The sequence below is a fragment of the Prinia subflava genome, chromosome 3, assembly GCF_021018805.1.
Source record: "Prinia subflava isolate CZ2003 ecotype Zambia chromosome 3, Cam_Psub_1.2, whole genome shotgun sequence".
Lineage (NCBI taxonomy): Eukaryota > Metazoa > Chordata > Aves > Passeriformes > Cisticolidae > Prinia > Prinia subflava.
In genome coordinates, this window is record NC_086249.1 from 18,854,231 (window position 1) to 18,871,615 (window position 17,385).

General features: G+C 51.9%; 1 protein-coding gene across 1 annotated transcript; it reads right to left on the minus strand.

Moving 5' to 3' along the window:
• Window positions 1-8,630: 8,630 nt before the first annotated feature.
• PTMS (parathymosin) lies at window positions 8,631-11,274 on the minus strand. The gene is made up of 5 exons (XM_063394201.1): window positions 11,142-11,274; window positions 10,342-10,413; window positions 9,543-9,624; window positions 9,334-9,395; window positions 8,631-8,721 (listed from the first exon to the last, which is right to left on the minus strand). Exons 1-5 carry the CDS (start codon window positions 11,187-11,189, stop codon window positions 8,671-8,673), a joined length of 315 nt encoding a protein of 104 aa, XP_063250271.1. The 5' UTR covers window positions 11,190-11,274; the 3' UTR covers window positions 8,631-8,670.
• Between the last annotated feature and the right edge of the window lie 6,111 nt (window positions 11,275-17,385).

The following is a 17,385-nucleotide window of genomic DNA, read 5'->3' on the forward strand; positions in this document are numbered from 1 at the left end:
AAAACAGCGGTGAGCTCAGGCAGCAACTTTACTGCAAACAAAAGGAAATTCATTTTATGTGTCACAAAGATGGTATAATTCTTGTTAGAGGATGATGTGGAGGCCAGGAATATAAATGAGTTCAAAACAGATTGGGTTATTTGTGGAGGATCAGTTCTTCTCTGGGTTTCAAATATGCTGACCTGGTGTGAGCAGCTTAGGATGTCCTTGACTCTTGCACAATCAATCTTTAGTATTTTTTTCCCATGAGCAGAAGATATGAGCTACAGGCACACTCTCCACTCCAGCAGAGGAACAAAATGATGACCAGAGGCTCAAAATGAAACCCCAAAATCTGCCTGGAAAGGAGGTGCATGTTTCTCACAGAGAGGCACTGACATGGGAATAACTCTTGTCATGACCTCTTCACCACCTGCAGACTCTTCACATGAAAAATGGTCAATGGCATCCCTTACTCAGCCCTAGGATATGGTACTCTGCAGGATTGAGGAAATTGAGCCAGACAATCACCATCCGAAGAATAAAACAGTATCTAGTCAGCTTTCTCCAGGCTTTTCCCTTACTCATAGCCCTGACTGGAGGGCCTGCCTAAGAGTTCATGTGTGCCCTTTGTAAGACTCAGGAGTAAAAGCCAGCTTGTCTTGCTCTGCAAGAAAACACCAGTGGAGGGAAACAGTGGATGAGCATGACTGCTGAGCTGAGGCAGACAAGCCACAGGGAAAAGGAAGGAAAAAGCTCCTGGATTCAAATGAAATGAGGTGGCAGTGGCATGTGGGTGTGGGGACTTTCCCCTGAGTTTGGCAGGGACTGCCTGTTTTTTCCCTAGCTACAGGTGCTCAGAGGGCTCATTTGTTCCAGCCCTGAAGGAGATACAGGGGTTTCTATGTTTTCATGATTTTTTTTTCAATTACTATAATTTTCTTCTGTGTTGCTTATTAAGTCAAAATAAAAGTCACTCTGGAGGACTGGTAACCCCAAGGGCTCTGTGTGCCCCCTGTCTGAACTGTAAAACCAGATCAGCTTGTGCAGAGGAGGAAATATGGGCAAGATGGTCCAGTCATGAGCCAAGGTAAAGTTCAGAAGCCTTAATAATGGAAAAGGAGGCTACAGTCATACTGGCACAAGAGTAGTTATTCAAAAGGGGAAAAAAATCAAGCCAAGAATAACAGCATTTCCTGGTCTGTGTTTGAGGCCAGTATAAAAACCAGAAGTTCTCAAAGTGAAGTGGCATACTTATTCAAGGGTCAGAAGATGATCTGGAAACCTTCCCAGGTTCTTGAGGGTGGGATTCTACCGTACAGCTGTTCTCATGAGGAAATTGATCCAAGAGATGCTCTTCCAAGCCTGCCTTCCTGTCTCAGTGCCACAGGGAATGACAGCCCCGGCAATATATTCACTGCCTCTGGCACACTTTCTGATAATATGGTCCTTCATGGGGTTCTAAGACAGACCAGTGTAAAATTTTGGTTTAAAAGGAGAAGGACAAGAAAATGTGGGTGTGTAACTATTACCTCCATGGCAGGTTCCTACAGATAGCTGCCTGAGCCGACTGAGGGGATGATAAACTGTGCTGAGGGGGGAAGGGACAGAGAACTTTTAAAATGCCATTGCTGACATGTAGAACTGGAGCTGTACACTCCAGTAGTAGTAGTGAGAAAAACAGGCCCCTGCTTCCTAAGGGTGAGACAGTAAAACTCCAAAGATATACCCAGGGATCCAATAAGGGAAGGAACACTACTGGGAAAGGGTCCAAAATCCATATGTGCCTTTCTAGTGGAGGTCCCTTGGGCTTGCCTTGGACTGTCTAGGAACAGGACCGCATCTGCTGGAAGAGAGAGACACAAACCTTGTGTGTTCAAACCAACCTGCGGACACCCAGCCAAGGCCAATCTGACCGTGGCTGACCACGCAGGGACCTCCCAGTTCCGCAGAGCTGGTGTGAGCAGAGCCAGCTCTGGCTGCTGAGGGCAGCTCACGCCTGCCCGTGCCCGGCATTTTGGGAGCAGAGGCACTGGGATGGAGTCTGCTCGCAGTTTTCCAGCCATGTGTTCCCGGACACGCCGGCTCTGGTGCCGCCAGGGGGCCCTTGCTGGGCGGGAGAGCTGTGCTCGGAGGGCCCCGGTGCCTCTCCCGAGATAAAGCTGGCCCGCAGGGCCAAGAACAGCGACAGAAGGTGCACCCTCCGCGCTGGGAGGGCGAGCCAGCCTGAGCCACGCTTGGCTGTGCTGCCTGTTCTCTTTTTCAGCACAAGCAGAGGTCTTGCAAAACGAGATCAGGGCTCAGCCTCTGTGCCCCGAGTTAAGGCAGAAGGACTTGGTCCTGCTGGAGGCCACCCCTGCAGGACATGTACAGCACTGAGGTGCTCTGCTGCACAGCAGCTGGGACACCGCAGGTGCCACCACTCCATCCCGGCTCCGTGACACCTGTCTTCCTTTCTGTCCGCAGTCTGGAACCCCGTCTGCAGGCTTCTCACACTTGGAGTAAAAGCAAAGCAGCCCTGGGAGCACCGATAGGGATCCTGCCACAGTTGGGAGGTTTGATCTGAAGTCAGGATTTGATCGGAAGCCCTTTAAGGCATAGAGAAACTGAGGCAGAACAGGATCCTCTCCCAATGACAAACTAGAGTCAGCATGGCACACCATTAGAATGCTTATTTCCACAGCTATGGAAAGGGATTCACAGACCCTAAAGCAGTCTGTATTTTCTTTAGTTATGAGCAAAACCTCCTGACTCATTTGAATTACAAGGCTGGCTTTTCCAAACATCCCTACTGAATCTTCTGTGAAATTTACCTTGTGAAGAAACATCAAATTCCCAGCTCAGATCTGGGTCCGTATTTACCATGCTGCTGTCCTGGAAGCTCAGGAGGTTTGTTGGAGCCGTATTCAATAGCTTCAGCTCTTTTCAAAACCAAATCTGACACAGGAAAAAAAACCTGTCAGTACCAAGAAACTTCCCAAAAGAAAACAGGAACCAGCTATAAGTTTTCCAATGGGATTTCTGGTGTGCTTATGGACAAGCCTACCTGGGGTCATGCTGGGCTTATGCTGGGAAGTGCTGTCCAGCAAAGACCTGCCAAAGGATGCTTCAGTCAAGGGGCTTTGAAAGTTTTCATTACAAATTGTGCAACCTAATAAATGCATCCTAAAATGGTGTGTGAATTGCTGTAAGAAAGGGAAACTCTAAGCCGTGACTCTGCCTGAGTATTGGCAGAGGTATTGGCAGACACAGGTAATCACAGGCCTCTGGAAACTGGCTATTTTTGCTACATCTTACATACTTTACTGGTTGCAGGATCTTCTAACTTGGATGCAGGGAGCCTTGGTAACATTTTGGACTTAGGGACAAGATCCTTCATTGCAGGACATGTAGCCAAGCACCCTGCTGGCATGACACCACTGCGTGACTGAAGGGACTAAACTGAGAATAAAGCATCTTTTACCCAGACAGGACCCTGGAAAAGCTGAGCTGGACTTCTTGAGATGCAGTGTTTAAGATACATGGTAAGAATGGGAACAATAAATGTCATTTCAAAAAACAAGGGAGGTCTACAGAATGTGCAGGTCCTACAGCCCCCTGGTGACAAGTGGCATCAGTCAGATGTCACCCACAGCACACACGAGTCGTGTGCTCTTCTGCCCCCTTCCATGGGTGACGTGCAGCAAGTCACCAAGCCCCCTGCCGTAGCCTGCCTGCACAGGGACACCTGACAAGGTGAAGCGCTGATATCCCAGCTCTGTGAGGCTCAGCTGAGGAGCTGCTGTTGTGCACAGACACTTTCAGCTGGGACTCAGGCTTCCTGAACAGCCAGAGACAGGAAAGCATCTTCTTCTGTGTCCAATAGGAAATGCCCCCCACAAGAGGGAAGCTGTGCTTGGTGGCACCACGCTGGGCCCATGAGCCATGTTGTGTGGCTGAGACCCTTGAACACTTAGAGACCTTAGGTCTCTCCTCACCCCTGTGACTGTCCAGGCTTTGTTAAAACCATAAAAGATCACCAGGAAATAGTACAGGGTTTGCATGGCAAGGTTTTAGTCATGGAGGGGCTCCAGGGGTGGTTTCCATGACAAACTATTCATGATGCACTGGCTTCAAATCCCTGCATTGCTGGAGGGGAGGAGGTAGAGAAAATTGAGAGTGAAATTGAGGCCAGGAAGAAAGGAGGGATGAGAGGAAGGTGTTTTAAGATTTGGTTTTATTTTCTCATTATCTTGTTCTGATCTGATTATTAATAAATTAAATTAAATTTTCCCCAAGTCAAGTCTGTTTTGCCTGTGACAGTAATTGGTGAATGATCTCTCCCTGTCCTTAGCTTGATCCTTGAGCCTTTCTTGACGTGAGCCTGTACTGTATTTTTCTGTCCCGTTGAGAAAGGGAGCATTAGAGCAGCTTTGGTGGACTTCTGGGGTCCAGCTGAGGTCAACTCACCACAGAAGGAAACCCCAAATTCACCCATTGATGAGACATCCTGTCCATCTGCAACATGTCCTGAGCCTGAGCCCACACATGTAAACACAGACTCCTTCCCTGAGAAAACAGACTGGAGCAGCCTGAGCATGGCTGTCTTTGACTCCGTGTCTGAAACGAGGGAGAGAGGTGGGAGGGAAAAGTACACGGGCTTCTTAAGGATCTGGAAGTTGTTTCAGTTTCCCATATGGCATATGGGAAGTGGCAGAGCAATGTGTCTCCTAACCAGAGGGACTAAAGAAGCCCCTGATCCCAGGGGGAGCGGTGGGGGAGAGGAGAAATAATTGGTCGTCACTGTTTTTCTAAAGCTAGTGCAACAAGGTGATTACGGACTTTCCTGAAGCAAGAAGGGTTTTCCTCCCAGACCAGCAGTGGCTGGAGGGCTCACTTTTTCCAGGTCTGGAGGAGGGTTCACAATTCTGCCCATGTGTTGGTTTTGATGATTTCTGTCTTTTATCTTCTATTGAGTTAAAACTAGTGTGAAGGACAAAAAAAAAAAGCTGGACAGAGGGGATCATTTGCCTCTGAAATGAGAAGTGACAGCTATAGGATACAAAGAGCATTCATTTCTGGGCTCAGCACTTCAAAATATCTTCAGACTCAGCTCACATTTTCCATGGCAGGCCTCTATTTCTTCATATACTGCAGTAATTGGGAGGTGGAAAGGGATATCTCAGGATCCCTAGCCCAACTCCCTTGGTCACATCGGAGCTGATTCCAGAGCTACATCATGTTGCTTAGCCAGAAGCATCATCTGGTTTTATCCACCCAACAAGGCAACGTTGTTGGTCACCTGCAGCAGCCAGAGCTGGCCCCGTAAGTTTGGCACCCCTTTCACAACCACAGCCTTCAGGAGGTTTGCTCATCACTCTGGTGGGCCCAGGTCCCCCCGTCCCGTGGTCCCTGCAAGGAGCGAGGGGTCACCCGCTCATCCAAGCTAGGACAGGCACCCAGCTCAGACCCCATAGGTGGCTCTACCTGCTCTCTGCACTGGGGCCAGCGTTTGCTTTTCCAGACCACGCAAAAGGGCCACCAGAAGCAGAAATTGTCAGTCTAGAGGGAAGTTCAGCAGAGCCTGCAAGAGCACGACTGCAACACCTCCACAATTCCCTCAAAGCAAGCAGACCTGGAGGAGGAGGAGAGAAAGAAGGAAATCTCTGGCGCTGCCTGGCTGGCAGGACCAGATCTGCTGTAAGCTTGCAGCAGGTTCCATCGGAAGCGAGGAAGGGACAGCTGAGGGAGTTCTGCCCCCAGCTGATGAGGTTAGCAGATGGCCACGGGAATTAAATGAAATGAGCGGAGAATTAGCACAGAGCTGAGAAACGCGAATAAGGCCCTGAAAAGGTATCATCATTTCTGAGGAACCACTGAAGACAGGCTTTGTTCTTACCTTGCTGACACCAGCACGACACGACTGATCTCATTGTGGAAGAAGAATTAGGCTGAAAGGTGAATAAACCTGCAGGCTCGGACACAAACCAAGCACACAGGCAGGCTTGAGATGAAGTGCAGTGCAAAGCCCTGCATTCTCAACTTTTTCTGGAAACCTATGCTTGCTGAACTCACTCTGTCAGCCAAAATACCACTGGATACAGCAAGGATCTTTGCAGATCTACAGGAAAGGAAGAAACTGTGTGGTTTTCTATTGTGTTATCTGCAGCCCTCACCTCAAGTCAGACATGATGCCCTGCAGGTCACCTACATAAAAAAACCCCAAAGCAGATATTTTTCTGTTTCTGCATCTCTAGTTGTATCTTCTACCTATCCACAGACAATGACAAAGGTGTTCAATAAAAATGAGTAAGATGGAAAAAATAGTAGAAACTGTGCAATCAAGGGGCCTACAGAGACATGGAGAAGCTGTCTGGCAGCCCTTTGTCACTTCCCTCTCCTGCAGTATTTCCCTCAGAGGAAAGGAAGGGTGGCTGCTCACATTGCTAGCGCTGGCCTAATAATCAGCTGCTGCCCCACTTCAGTCTGGATGACTGCCTGGATAGAGCCAGTGGTACTGCTGTTGCATCCACATAGGAAGCAGGGATGGAATTATGCCCCCACAACCCCTCATTGGCAAGCACATTCTTCACTACCCCTCGCCAGGCACTGCAGCGCTGGTGGGGAGGAAGTATGAAAACTGTAATCTGCCTGTGCAGAGATTGTATCATCCGCTGATAATTTGTCTTCAGTACTGAGCAGTAAAAGCTGGCTGCCGAGCAGAAAGTTTGGGGAAGTCCTGAGGACTTGCCCAAATCTGGAACAGAGACTAGAATCAGTATTATTTTTTTTTAATGGAGCAATGCTGGGAATACCAAATTGCAACAACGCAGCTCTGAGGTAGGCGCAGGCTGGAGCAGCCCGTTGATCCCTGCGCCCAAAGTGGGAGCAGGGAGGGGTGTTGCAAGTCACTCCCAGGCAGCAGCGACCTGCTCTTGGAACACGGTTCTCAGGGGAAGGTGCCCAAGCTGGCTGTGGCTCCAGCTCCACCAGGAGTGGGTGCTGGGGCGAGGTGCAGCGCGATCCCACCCGGGAAGCACCCACAGGCAGCGGGGGCTTGGCAGCAGCTTCGTCCCTCCACGCAGCCCTGCAGCCCGACACCGGCATTTGGAGAAAATGACAGCGGATGCTTTACCCCTCTGGAGACAAGTAAGTGTTTGCGCTGCCAGTGTCTGATCGGCTGCTGCAGCCGGACAAGCACAAAGCCGCTGACGCGCTCACAAAAGTTGGTATTATTTACAGCTCCCGGTGGCTCGCTGCGCGACTGCCAAAGTACAGGTTCAGAAAGAAGAAACACGACCAGCAGCTTTAAAGGTCTGCTCAGATAAAAAGACAAACGCTTGACAGCTCTCCCTAAGGCGGCTGGTGGGACAAAGAGATGAAGCTCCAGCCTCTCAAAAACGCTCCCTGGTCTCCGGGGCTGGTGCCGTGTGAGTCACACCTGAAGCCAGCCAGGGCAGGGGGCCACGGGGCAGCGCACGGTGACAGCAGCACTGGGCTGCATCCAGCAGCTGCAGCTTGGTTTCCCTTTCCAAACCCCTTCTGCCCAGTGCTGAGGCCCAACAGCAGTTCCAAGAGATTCAGGACAGCCCTGGAGCTTCGTCCTGTGTTTGTGCCATGCCCCCGCTGTAGCTGCAGCACGACAGGGGGAGCAGCACCCAAACACGGTGACCCAAGGGACCCTTGAATAACCAACACATGGCCTTTGATCAACCTCCGGCTCCCCTCCCCACCCACTGCTGGGCAAGCCCCCCCCTCTTCCCACAGGCCAACTCCCACCGACCCCTGCAGGATGTGAATACACGGCCATCCACGCCAGCGGTTTGAAATATTTTTAAACGCTTTTATTTACAGTGCTTGTTGAAAACAATATATATATTTATATCTATCATCCTCGTGATGTCTGTGCCATAGAAAACGCTGTGGCTATATTGCCTTTAATTTACAAAAAATGGTCACAAGAAAATCTGAAGGGAAAAAATGGAAATCAAAGTTTGGTCCCCAATTGTTTCTCTCTTGATTTGTTTTAAAAAAGCCTCCAAATTAAAAAAATACACAGCTCAGATGAAATTCATATATAAAAGCAACCCTTATTTTCCGAAAAATTCACGAGGGCCAGCTTGCTGTCATGTAAACTTTGAAAGAAAATAAAAGCTTAAAATAAATCTTGTCTCCATGTGTCGCGTAATAGAACCATTATTTGCTTGTAATATTCTTTGTCTCTCGGGGTTCAGCAGGAAAGCGGATGAGAAGAGGCCTAGGACTGGGGAACGCACCATGAGATCTGTGCCCACACCTCCTGGCTCAGGGAGGAGCTCTGGCAGCAGGGCTGGGGAGCAGGAGCTCTCAAGAATCTCATACCAGTGACAAAAACAGGCGGGCAGGTGACAAGGGGACGGGAGGTGCTTTGCCACGTGAAGCGCCTGGCAAGGTTGTGTGCCCAGGAAACCATGAGATTCTTGAGGGAAGAGGAGCACTGGTAAGTGGGGCACAGTGAGGGGATGCAGGGGACTGGGATAATTTCAGCTGGGGAATGTCATGGACGGGTTAGGTCTTTGGGTGAGAAGGGAACTGCTGTCTTCCCCGTTTGAGAGCATTTCTAATCTTTCCTCATCTGAGATTGTGTGAAGCCAGAGGCTAACGGGCAGTGCAAGCACAGGCTGGAATGGAGGAGGAGAGATGGACGGAATAGGGGAGATGGGAGGGGAGGACTCAAGCTGAAGAGCCGTTTTCTGTCTTCTGTCTCTTTGGATCCACTTCATCCTGCATCAGCCATGGGGAGAAAAACGAGTTACCATCAAACAGTCACCACCCCAAGGTACATGATTTCTCCACAAAATTCCAAAGTGCTGCTCTTTCCTCCATATGGAAATCTCTGTTAGGCCCACCCTAAACCCACTCCCCTCTAATGCACCCTGGAGCGCCTGACACAGCTGTTGTGTTGGCCTTGGCTAAGATGTGGACAGTTCCATTCAGAGGGACACCACACCCACGCTGATTCTTCCAGGATGTACAAAGCTGAGGCTCACACCACTCCAGACAGACCCCAGGGGCCACCCTTACAAGTCCATCTCCTGGCCTGAAGCCCAGAATACAGAGGTAGTTCAGAGGTCATCGCCAAGAACAACCCCCAGCACCTCGACTCTCTCTCACTCAGCACCTTGACTGCAGGTGGAAGGACCTGGATCCTACGAGGAGCATGCAGTGATTTACTGTCCCCTTGCCACATCGGATTGGTTTACCTATCTGCTGCTGAAGCAATGAGACCTGAGGCTAATTTGAGATTCTCAGCAGCAGCATGCACATGGAATTGATCAACGAACAGCAAGTAGCCTCGTTCCTTTTCCCCACCATTATCCTCACACTACTACTCACCTCCTCCTCTGCAGATCGTTTCTCTGCGTGGCCATCCTGCTCTTGCCCATTCTCATCTGCTTCTAAGCACAAGCAAGAAAGGAAAACCACGCGTTAAAGTGAAGCAGCATTTAAGGGAATGAAATCTCACAGTCAAGAGGGCTCAGAGAAGGAATTTCCCTCCACAATCCTGTTCCTCTGCAGCCTCTTATTCCTTCAATTTTCCCTACCTTCATCCTCATCACCACCTTCTTCATCATCCACATCATCGGGATTCTCTTCATCATCCTCGTCAGCTCCGTTCTCCTCATCCTGAATGAAACAAATTGGTCAGAGCAGAAACTGGTGCCAGGATGCCATTTCCACGTGCTCTTTACTACAAGCACATTCCAGAGCTTCAGCCACTTCAGGTGTGCACTGAGTGCACAGTTACTCCGACACTGTTGTTCCCACCACCCCTGCTGAGCACTCCTCCCAACCAGCCTTCCTTCACAGAGCCAATCCATCCGGTCCATCCCCAACAACACGAAGCTCCTTGTCTCCCACGAGCCTACATCCTGATGAGCTGCCGCCATCACTCCCAACAGCCAAAGCATCTCTGTGATTACAGCTAATGACTTAGCCAAGGCTCATGGTACATCTGCTTCCAGATCCCTCCCGACCTCCATCAATCTGTGCCTTTCCTCACTGCTCCTCCCCCCACCTTCTCCAACACACGCTCCTTGTGCACCTCACGATACCTAAGTGGGTGCAGGATCGCATCTCCCATGCCACATTCTCTCGCTTGTTCTCGGCTCCATCCCCTTCTCTGACCTTTTTTTCTCGCTGATAGGTTGTGCTGACTACACTAAATCCTTCAAGGCTCATTCTCCACAATTATCCAAGGGCTCACTCTCCCTTTACCTCTACGCTGGAGCTCCCTCGGCCTGCCCTCTTTCTCAATCTCCATGTTCCTTTCACATTCGTCATCCACAGCAAGCACAAAAACCTCCCCGACGTCACCGAATCCGACCCTGAGAAGGGCCTCACCTCTACTATCTCCTTCTTCTTTTCTTTGTGGACTGCCTTCTCGTCGAGCTTTTCCTTCTTCTCTTTCCTTTCCTATATGAAATGAGGGGCGGGGGAAGGGGGGGGAAACCAACAACATTCCGGCGGTCAGCGGCAATAAAAGACGGGGATGCCTAAACAAAGAAGGCTTGGAGGAGCGGCGGAATAGCGGGCGAGGAGACATATTAGGCGTTAAATCCGCCCGCCTCACAAAGGAAAACAGCAGCGAACGCGCGTCAGAGCTACTTTTAGCCCGCACACGCAGAAGCGGCACGGAAGAGTTTTAACGATTTATTTAAAAAAAAAAAAAAAAAAAAAAAAAAAAAAGGCAACCTTGTCCGTAGGATCGAGGCGTTTCCGGACCTCTCTCTCTCCCTCTCCATTCCACCCCTCCCTCCTCCTTCCCCCACCGTCCGAGGGCCCGCGCTTTATGTCCACACAACTTTCCTCCCGCTCCGCCGTGACACCGCTTCCCGCCCCCCCCCGCCGCCCCGGCTCCGAGCGGAGCCGAACCCAGCGCGCGCTCGCGCCGCCCGGCCAATGGGGGGCGGGGGCGGGGCGGGGGGCGCGAGGGCCCTCGGGGCCCCCCCCCGGCCCGCCCCCGCCCCCCCATTGGCCGGGCGGCGCGCGAGGGGCCGCGCGCGCCCCCCGCCGCCAGGGCACCTCACGGAGCCCTCGGCCCCCTCCCCCGCCGAGCCCGCTCCCTCCCTCCCCTCCCCTCGGGAGCGCGGCCGGTTGCGAGCATGGGAAGAGGGGAGCGGGTGCCGAGGGAGATGTCTCACCTTAGCGCTCAGCTCCGCCGGTGCCTCCTCGGCGCGTTTTTCCGACATCCTGGCCCCCCGGTTGCGAAGGGAAGAGGCCGGTGGGAACCGTGCGAGGAAGGGAGGAAGAGAGCGAGGAGGGGTCAGCGGCGGGAGCGCAAAGTCCCAGCGGTCCGCAGCCGGCGGCAGGATCCCGCCCCGGGGGCCAAAGTACCAGGGTCTCCCGCGGTGGGGGGATCCGCCGGGGCAGGGGATTTATACAGCGCCGGTGACGAGGAAGGAGGGACCTGGGGAGGGAGGAGAGAGGGACGGGAGGCGGAGGAGGGAGGAGAGAGGGACGGGCCGCTAGAACAATGTGCGCTCAGCCGCGGCCGCCCGGCAGCGGGGGCGCACCGCGGGTCCCCGCAGAGCACGGCACGGCCCCGTCGAAGCCAGCCGAAAGCCCCGCTCCGCGCCGAGGTGCTGCGGCTCCGACGGGCAGCGTCCGGGGAGGCGAGCCGAGCCCTCTGCCCGCAGCACGCCCGGGGTACCGCCCGTACAGGCTGGCTGGCTCTCCAGGAGGAATCCGGGGGAGGCGAGAAGCGGCGCTGCGGGGCCGTGTGGGAGGGCAGCGCTGGCGACACGCGGCCTCCTGCCTGGAATTTTCCACTCCAGCTGCCCGCCCTTCCTCCCGCTGGAAGCGCTCCCAGCGGCGGGGCTCCTCCCGCCCCTCCCCTTCTTCCCTCCCCACCTTCCCCCCCGAATGCCTGCCCGGCGCTGGGCGCTTTTCCCGCGCTCTGCGCGCGGCGGAGTGGGCGGTGCTTCGCGGAGAAAGTGGGCGGGGCAGCCGGCCGTGGCGGGGGGGCGGATTAGCGCTCGCATCCCCCGGTCCCCATATAAGGAGGGGCTCGGGCCGGGGCGCCTGATTGGGCTATTCAAATGAGCTCTCTGCCTGGCAACAGGTTTCCCATTGGCTGGCGGCGGCCCGCGCCGGCGGGGCGGGCGCGCGGGGCCGTTTGGTGCAGTGCGAGGCGGGAGGGGCCGCTGGCACGTGGGGCGGCGGGAAGGCGCGCGAGGGCGCGGGCGGCGCGCCGGTTCTGTCGCCGTGGCGCGGGCATTGTCCCGCCGGGCTCGGCTCCTGCTCGCCCGGGACCGACCTCCCGCTCCGGGCCGCCGGCCGGGCCCCCCACGGCGTGCAGTACTGACCCCTGCCGCCCGCCCGCCTCGAACCCGAACAGCGGAGACGCTGCCGGTGCCACTCTCCGGGCTGGGGAAGATCACCGCCCAACTCCGAGGCTCCCTTTAGCCGAAGGTCCTTCCTGCAGAACCGCAGGTGGTGACTTGCAGCTGCAGGGATTTGTTGCTAACGAAACAGATGTTCCTGTAGCTGTGCTTCAGCCCGTTGTTTATCAGCTTGAGCAGACTGGGATGACTAAATTCCCTTCACCTTTCCCAGAAGGTTTATATTGTCCCGCTCTTAGTCACAGGTTCATACAAAAGAAAATAGAAAACATGCACGCGTTTGCAGGCCTACCTACATACAGAACTAAGCACGCACATGAGCACATACTGATCTACACGTGTACTCAGTCATTCTCGCAGGTACAAGGCAAGGTTATTAATCCATCTGGTTGAAGAATGTATTAAATTACACAAACCTTTCTAGTCCTTCAAATACAAACTCAGACTCTGTGCAAAGTCAGGATTTACAGCAGGTGCTCTTGAGTTTAATCAAATGTGTCTCCGTTTCAGGATTTAATAGCAAAAGCCCGTGGTATTCGTGGAACAGAGGGCACTGAGTACATATCTCCTGAAGGAAAGTATGAAAGAGATTGGATAAATTATAATCTGTGTGACAGAGAGGCAGAAGGTCCCCACCTTGTCATCGTGTCTCCTCCACAGCTACAGCTGCTTCTCTCATGATCTGACTAATTAACGTTCTTCCCAGCTACACACAGTGCAGAGTGCCTGCCCCAAAAAACAGTCCTGTAACTCAGACGCACAGATCTAGACTAGTACCAAAATAAACTAAATTATGAAAATGCATGCACTAATTTTTTTCCCCTACTGTTTCACAAAACCCATCTGGCCAATTTCTCAGGTCTAGCTGTTATCAGCTAGATATTCCAGCCCTGGTTTGGTTCAAGTACCCCTCTTTCATCCTTCTCTTTTGCAAGAAGAAAATCTTAATTTCCAGATATGCACCTAAAAATGTGACCCCTCCCCCAAAAATCTATAGAGTGGCCAGACATTATTCCTCTCCGCTTCTGCTTGTCAGAAGGTGCGTGTCTCATTGCTCTGCTGTTCTCACCAATCCACGATTTTATCCTTTTCCTTTACACACTCAACTACTGAAAACACAAAATTACATCGACACATATCCCTTGGCAAAGACATCTTCACGTTAATGCACAAACAGGCCTTGACACAACATCCTAGAGGGGAGAAAGCAAAGGATTATGTTCAGAGATGTTCCCATGCCCAAAGCTCCGTGTTGACACAGACTGAGCACCCATAGATGCAAACAGACAAACACCTGTTTGTGCAAGGGGAGCTTGTTTCCAGCAACCTGTGGGATGGAGCTGTTTGGTCAGCACTACAAACTGGCATGGCAGCAGTGACTTCTCCTTTCCTCCCCAGCACTTGCAGTGTGCAACCTCATGTTGTCCCTTCCACGCTCCCCACCACATTCCCGTTGCAATTTTTCCCTCATCTGCTGCTTCCTGGCATTTGTCTCCTACCTGTGTTCTTGGCAGCACTCTTCCCATCGCCCTCTCCCTGCCTTCTCTTTTTGACATCCTGTATCTTACATACAAAATTCATCTCACATCCCCACCCATGTTTTTCACATGTCCCATTTTGCCCTGCATGATTGTATCAATATGCTTTTCCCCTTAAATCCAACGTGAAACTCTTCTTCATTCCTTGTGACCTGCCTGTTTCTGCATTCTGACTCTTCTTGCCCTTTGGCTCTCGGTGGTGAGATTCCCTGAGCTTCTAGTGTGCAGCTGCTTCCCTCAAGCCCTGAGGGTATCATTGACAGTCTCACCTAGCTCTTCACTGTGACTTCTGCTCCTCCACCTAATCTGTGCCACTCTGCATTTCGCCTGCCAGATCGATCTGCAGCTTTTCTCTGCTCCTCTCTCCCATCTGTGCTTTCCCCTTTGTTGCAAACGCAAGTACACTCATTGTGCACTCTGCAGATGCCAGTCCCTGCTCAGTATGTTCTGTCGTCTTTGTAGTTGCTTTGCCAACTCAGCAGAATATATTCCATCCTTTTGGGGGACTCATGTCCTTAGACAAAATGAGGGAGGTGCAGAAGTTACATAACAAATCATTGTGTGGAACAGACACTGTCCATGTCTGCCTGCAGCCCAGACAACAATGGGAATGTCATTTTTTCTGTACAGTGTCACGATTTTGGTGCAGTACCCTGCTTGTGCTTGATGTTTTTGTAGATGTGTGCATGTGTTTAGGTGCAGGTTGTACTTGTTTGTGTACAGAGGGGGATATTTCCCCTCTGTTACATCCTTTTGATTTTGTGAGTGTAGAAAATATGGTACTTCTCTATTGAGGCATGTGTTGAGCTTGCAGGCGTGTGCCATCATATGTGAGCACGTGGTTGAGATGTGTTTGGGCTTTCATGCGTGGTAGCTATTTTTCTGCTCCCAGAAAATGCGGGGTGAATGCACCTAGAAGCAATCATTTATGCATTTTGGTCTATTACCTTGCTAGTCATGTCACTGTGTTCTGATGGGGGCAGAGGGGTTGGTGACTTCTGTGTTTATTTTGAAGACTGAACTAAGTAACTGTGAGCCATTTTCTGAGCAAAAGCAAAACACAATAACTGGGTATTTTAAGAATTGTATTTACTGAGCTAACTCCTAAGTGCTTCCAAACCTCTTCCAAACTGTTTGCTGAATAACAAAAGAGCAGAAGGATGTGTATTTGCATTAAATTTTCTTAGATTTACATAAATCCAGAAACAGAGAACATCTGTCCTTTCACTTACAGCAAAACTAACAAAATCTCAATGTGCAGAGGGAATGTGTTTGAATGCATTTATGTATTTAACCCACGCTGTTCATCATTCTGTACTGTGTCCATTAAAAATCCCGGCAGATAATCTGGGATTTTGTTCTTGTTTCACAATGCCGTATACTGAAGTTAGGAGGAAATACCCAAGAATTCAACCACCGGCCAACTTTGCATTGGGAAATGGCTTCCTGAGAGGCAGCATGTTTAAATGAGCCCTGCAGGAGGGTTGAGAAGCACAAGGAGAGGAAGCAAGAGGAGTAGAAGGGAATGACGAGGGGTGACACAGCCTGTCAGAAGACTGGAAAGGGGAGGGATGTTTTCAATCGTGATTTTATTTGTGAGCCTCCTTTTGCTAACGTAGCACAGATGGAGGTCGTGGTTCTCACTCACAGTGTGACAGACACACTCTTAACACGAGCAAAAGATTCTGAAAGTAATCGCTGCCACGCAACGCAAGCTGCAGCCACCACAAGCCGGCTGTAGCATCCCAAATACGAATTGTCACATTTGAGGATCAAATCAGAGCCGTCCTTCACTCAGGGTGCCCTTCATCTGAGGTCAGACTTAGTTGTTGGGTGAGGATTACGTAAGAGGCACAGATGAAGGGAACCAATGAGGAAATGGCTGTGGGGAGCTCTGACTTCTGCTAACGAGGATTTCTTTGTCTCGCAGGCGTCCACAGGAACCCCTGGAACATTCGGGCGCGTTGCGGAGCTGTTCTTGCCTTCCTGGCCCGCACGCTCGCTCCGTGCAGCCTCAGCTACCGAGGCAGGCTTTCTCGCCGTGCCCTTTATTTGCCTTCACCACGTGATGCTCCGTTTGCTTTCCCCGGGCCGGCCGTGCCGGGAGGGCGCCGGGGGGGCCGCGGGCAGCGGCGCGGCGGAGCCCGGGGCAGCGGCGCCGCTCCCCGCTCCCGTTCCGCCCTCGCTCAGCTCCTGCGGGCCGCCTGCTGAGCGCCTTCTCCCTCCCCTTCTCCGGCGCCCCACCCTTCCCCGCAGCACAACCTGGGCAGCTCAAAGGAAGAATAAAAAAAAAGGAAAGGAAATGGGGAGACGTAATGGTTTTTATTCATGGTGAAAAGAGAAGCGGCCTGAATAGAGAGAGTGTGAGAGGAGCAAGATGGGAGCCTTGCTTTTCATTCACACCCCCACGTGGCTCGTTATTGTGACCCAGCAAATGGCCGAGCACATCGGGCATGGCGCGGTGAGTGCCGAGCAGAAACCTCTCCTACCAATACTGCAGCATCAGATCCTGCATTCCTCAGAACTGCGGCCTTGTCCGCATTACACAGAAAGGTTGCTGTTCCAATTCCTCCTTCCAGGCTTTCACGCAGCGTTTGCCACCAACATGACTCTCTGCAAGGAAGGCTCCCTCGAGGTTTGCTGAACTGGCAATGGCCCTGGAACTGCAGCCTTTGGTAAGGGGTCCATCAGGTGTAAGGACTGCCTGTAGGCTGCAGAAATACCCAGGGAGAGCCCCAGCGCCAGTCTCACAAACCCAGCCCTCGGTTTGCGCTTGCAGAGGAGCAGCATTAGGGACAGAAAAAGGATCTGAAAAGCAGTGTTTGTTCCAGATTCTTTCCTGTTCCTTTCCCCTCTGTGTTTGAAGGCAGCAATGCCTGACTTAAAGTTTGGAAAAACTGAGAGAGCCCTACCATCTCTGGGACATTGTGTGAGTGGGAAGATCACTGGTATCAAGGGAACAGCAATTTATTTTATCCCAGATTGGGGGAAAAGAAGAAAGAAAAAACCCCAAAGAGATGTTTACATTTCTGCCATAGAAGCTCTTTACCTCCCTTTGTATCCTGACACCTGAGGTCAACTCCATGCTCCAGTCAAATACCAAAAGAGCCTCAGAGCAAAAGGAAAACACACCAGACAGGAAAGGCTTTCCAGACTGGAGATCTCTGAAGGATAATTCAGGTTTGCAGAAGCAGCATCAGAGAGGCTGAGGCAGCGCCAACAAGGGCTTTATGTGACCTTCAGCACTCACAGATGAGCTCTGAGCTGGTGACAGGAGGCTGTTTCAGCAGCTCACTTATGAACCTCCCTCTGAGAGGTTTGGCCCTGCTCAGCCCGTGCTCTCCCCATAGGACTTGTGTCCACCTCATGATCCTGTACCACTGTGCTGTCGACAGTTCCCCTATTGTGGACATTTTGGTTTCAGCCTCTGCAGAACGCAATTACTGTGTACAGAAGGGACTTCTGAAGAGCCTTCTGCATGCACACAGGCACGGGTCTCCCATGAG

Bases quoted from the DNA above. Each gene is read 5' to 3' on its own strand.
- PTMS (XM_063394201.1), bottom strand. From the start codon at position 11,189: ATGTCGGAAAAACGCGCCGAGGAGGCACCGGCGGAGCTGAGCGCTAAG. The intron at 10,414-11,141 runs GTGAGACATCTC...CATTTCATATAG, and splicing joins CGGCGGAGCTGAGCGCTAAG to GAAAGGAAAGAGAAGAAGGA. The intron at 9,625-10,341 runs GTGAGGCCCTTC...TGTTTCATTCAG, and splicing joins AGAAGAAGGAGATAGTAGAG to GATGAGGAGAACGGAGCTGA.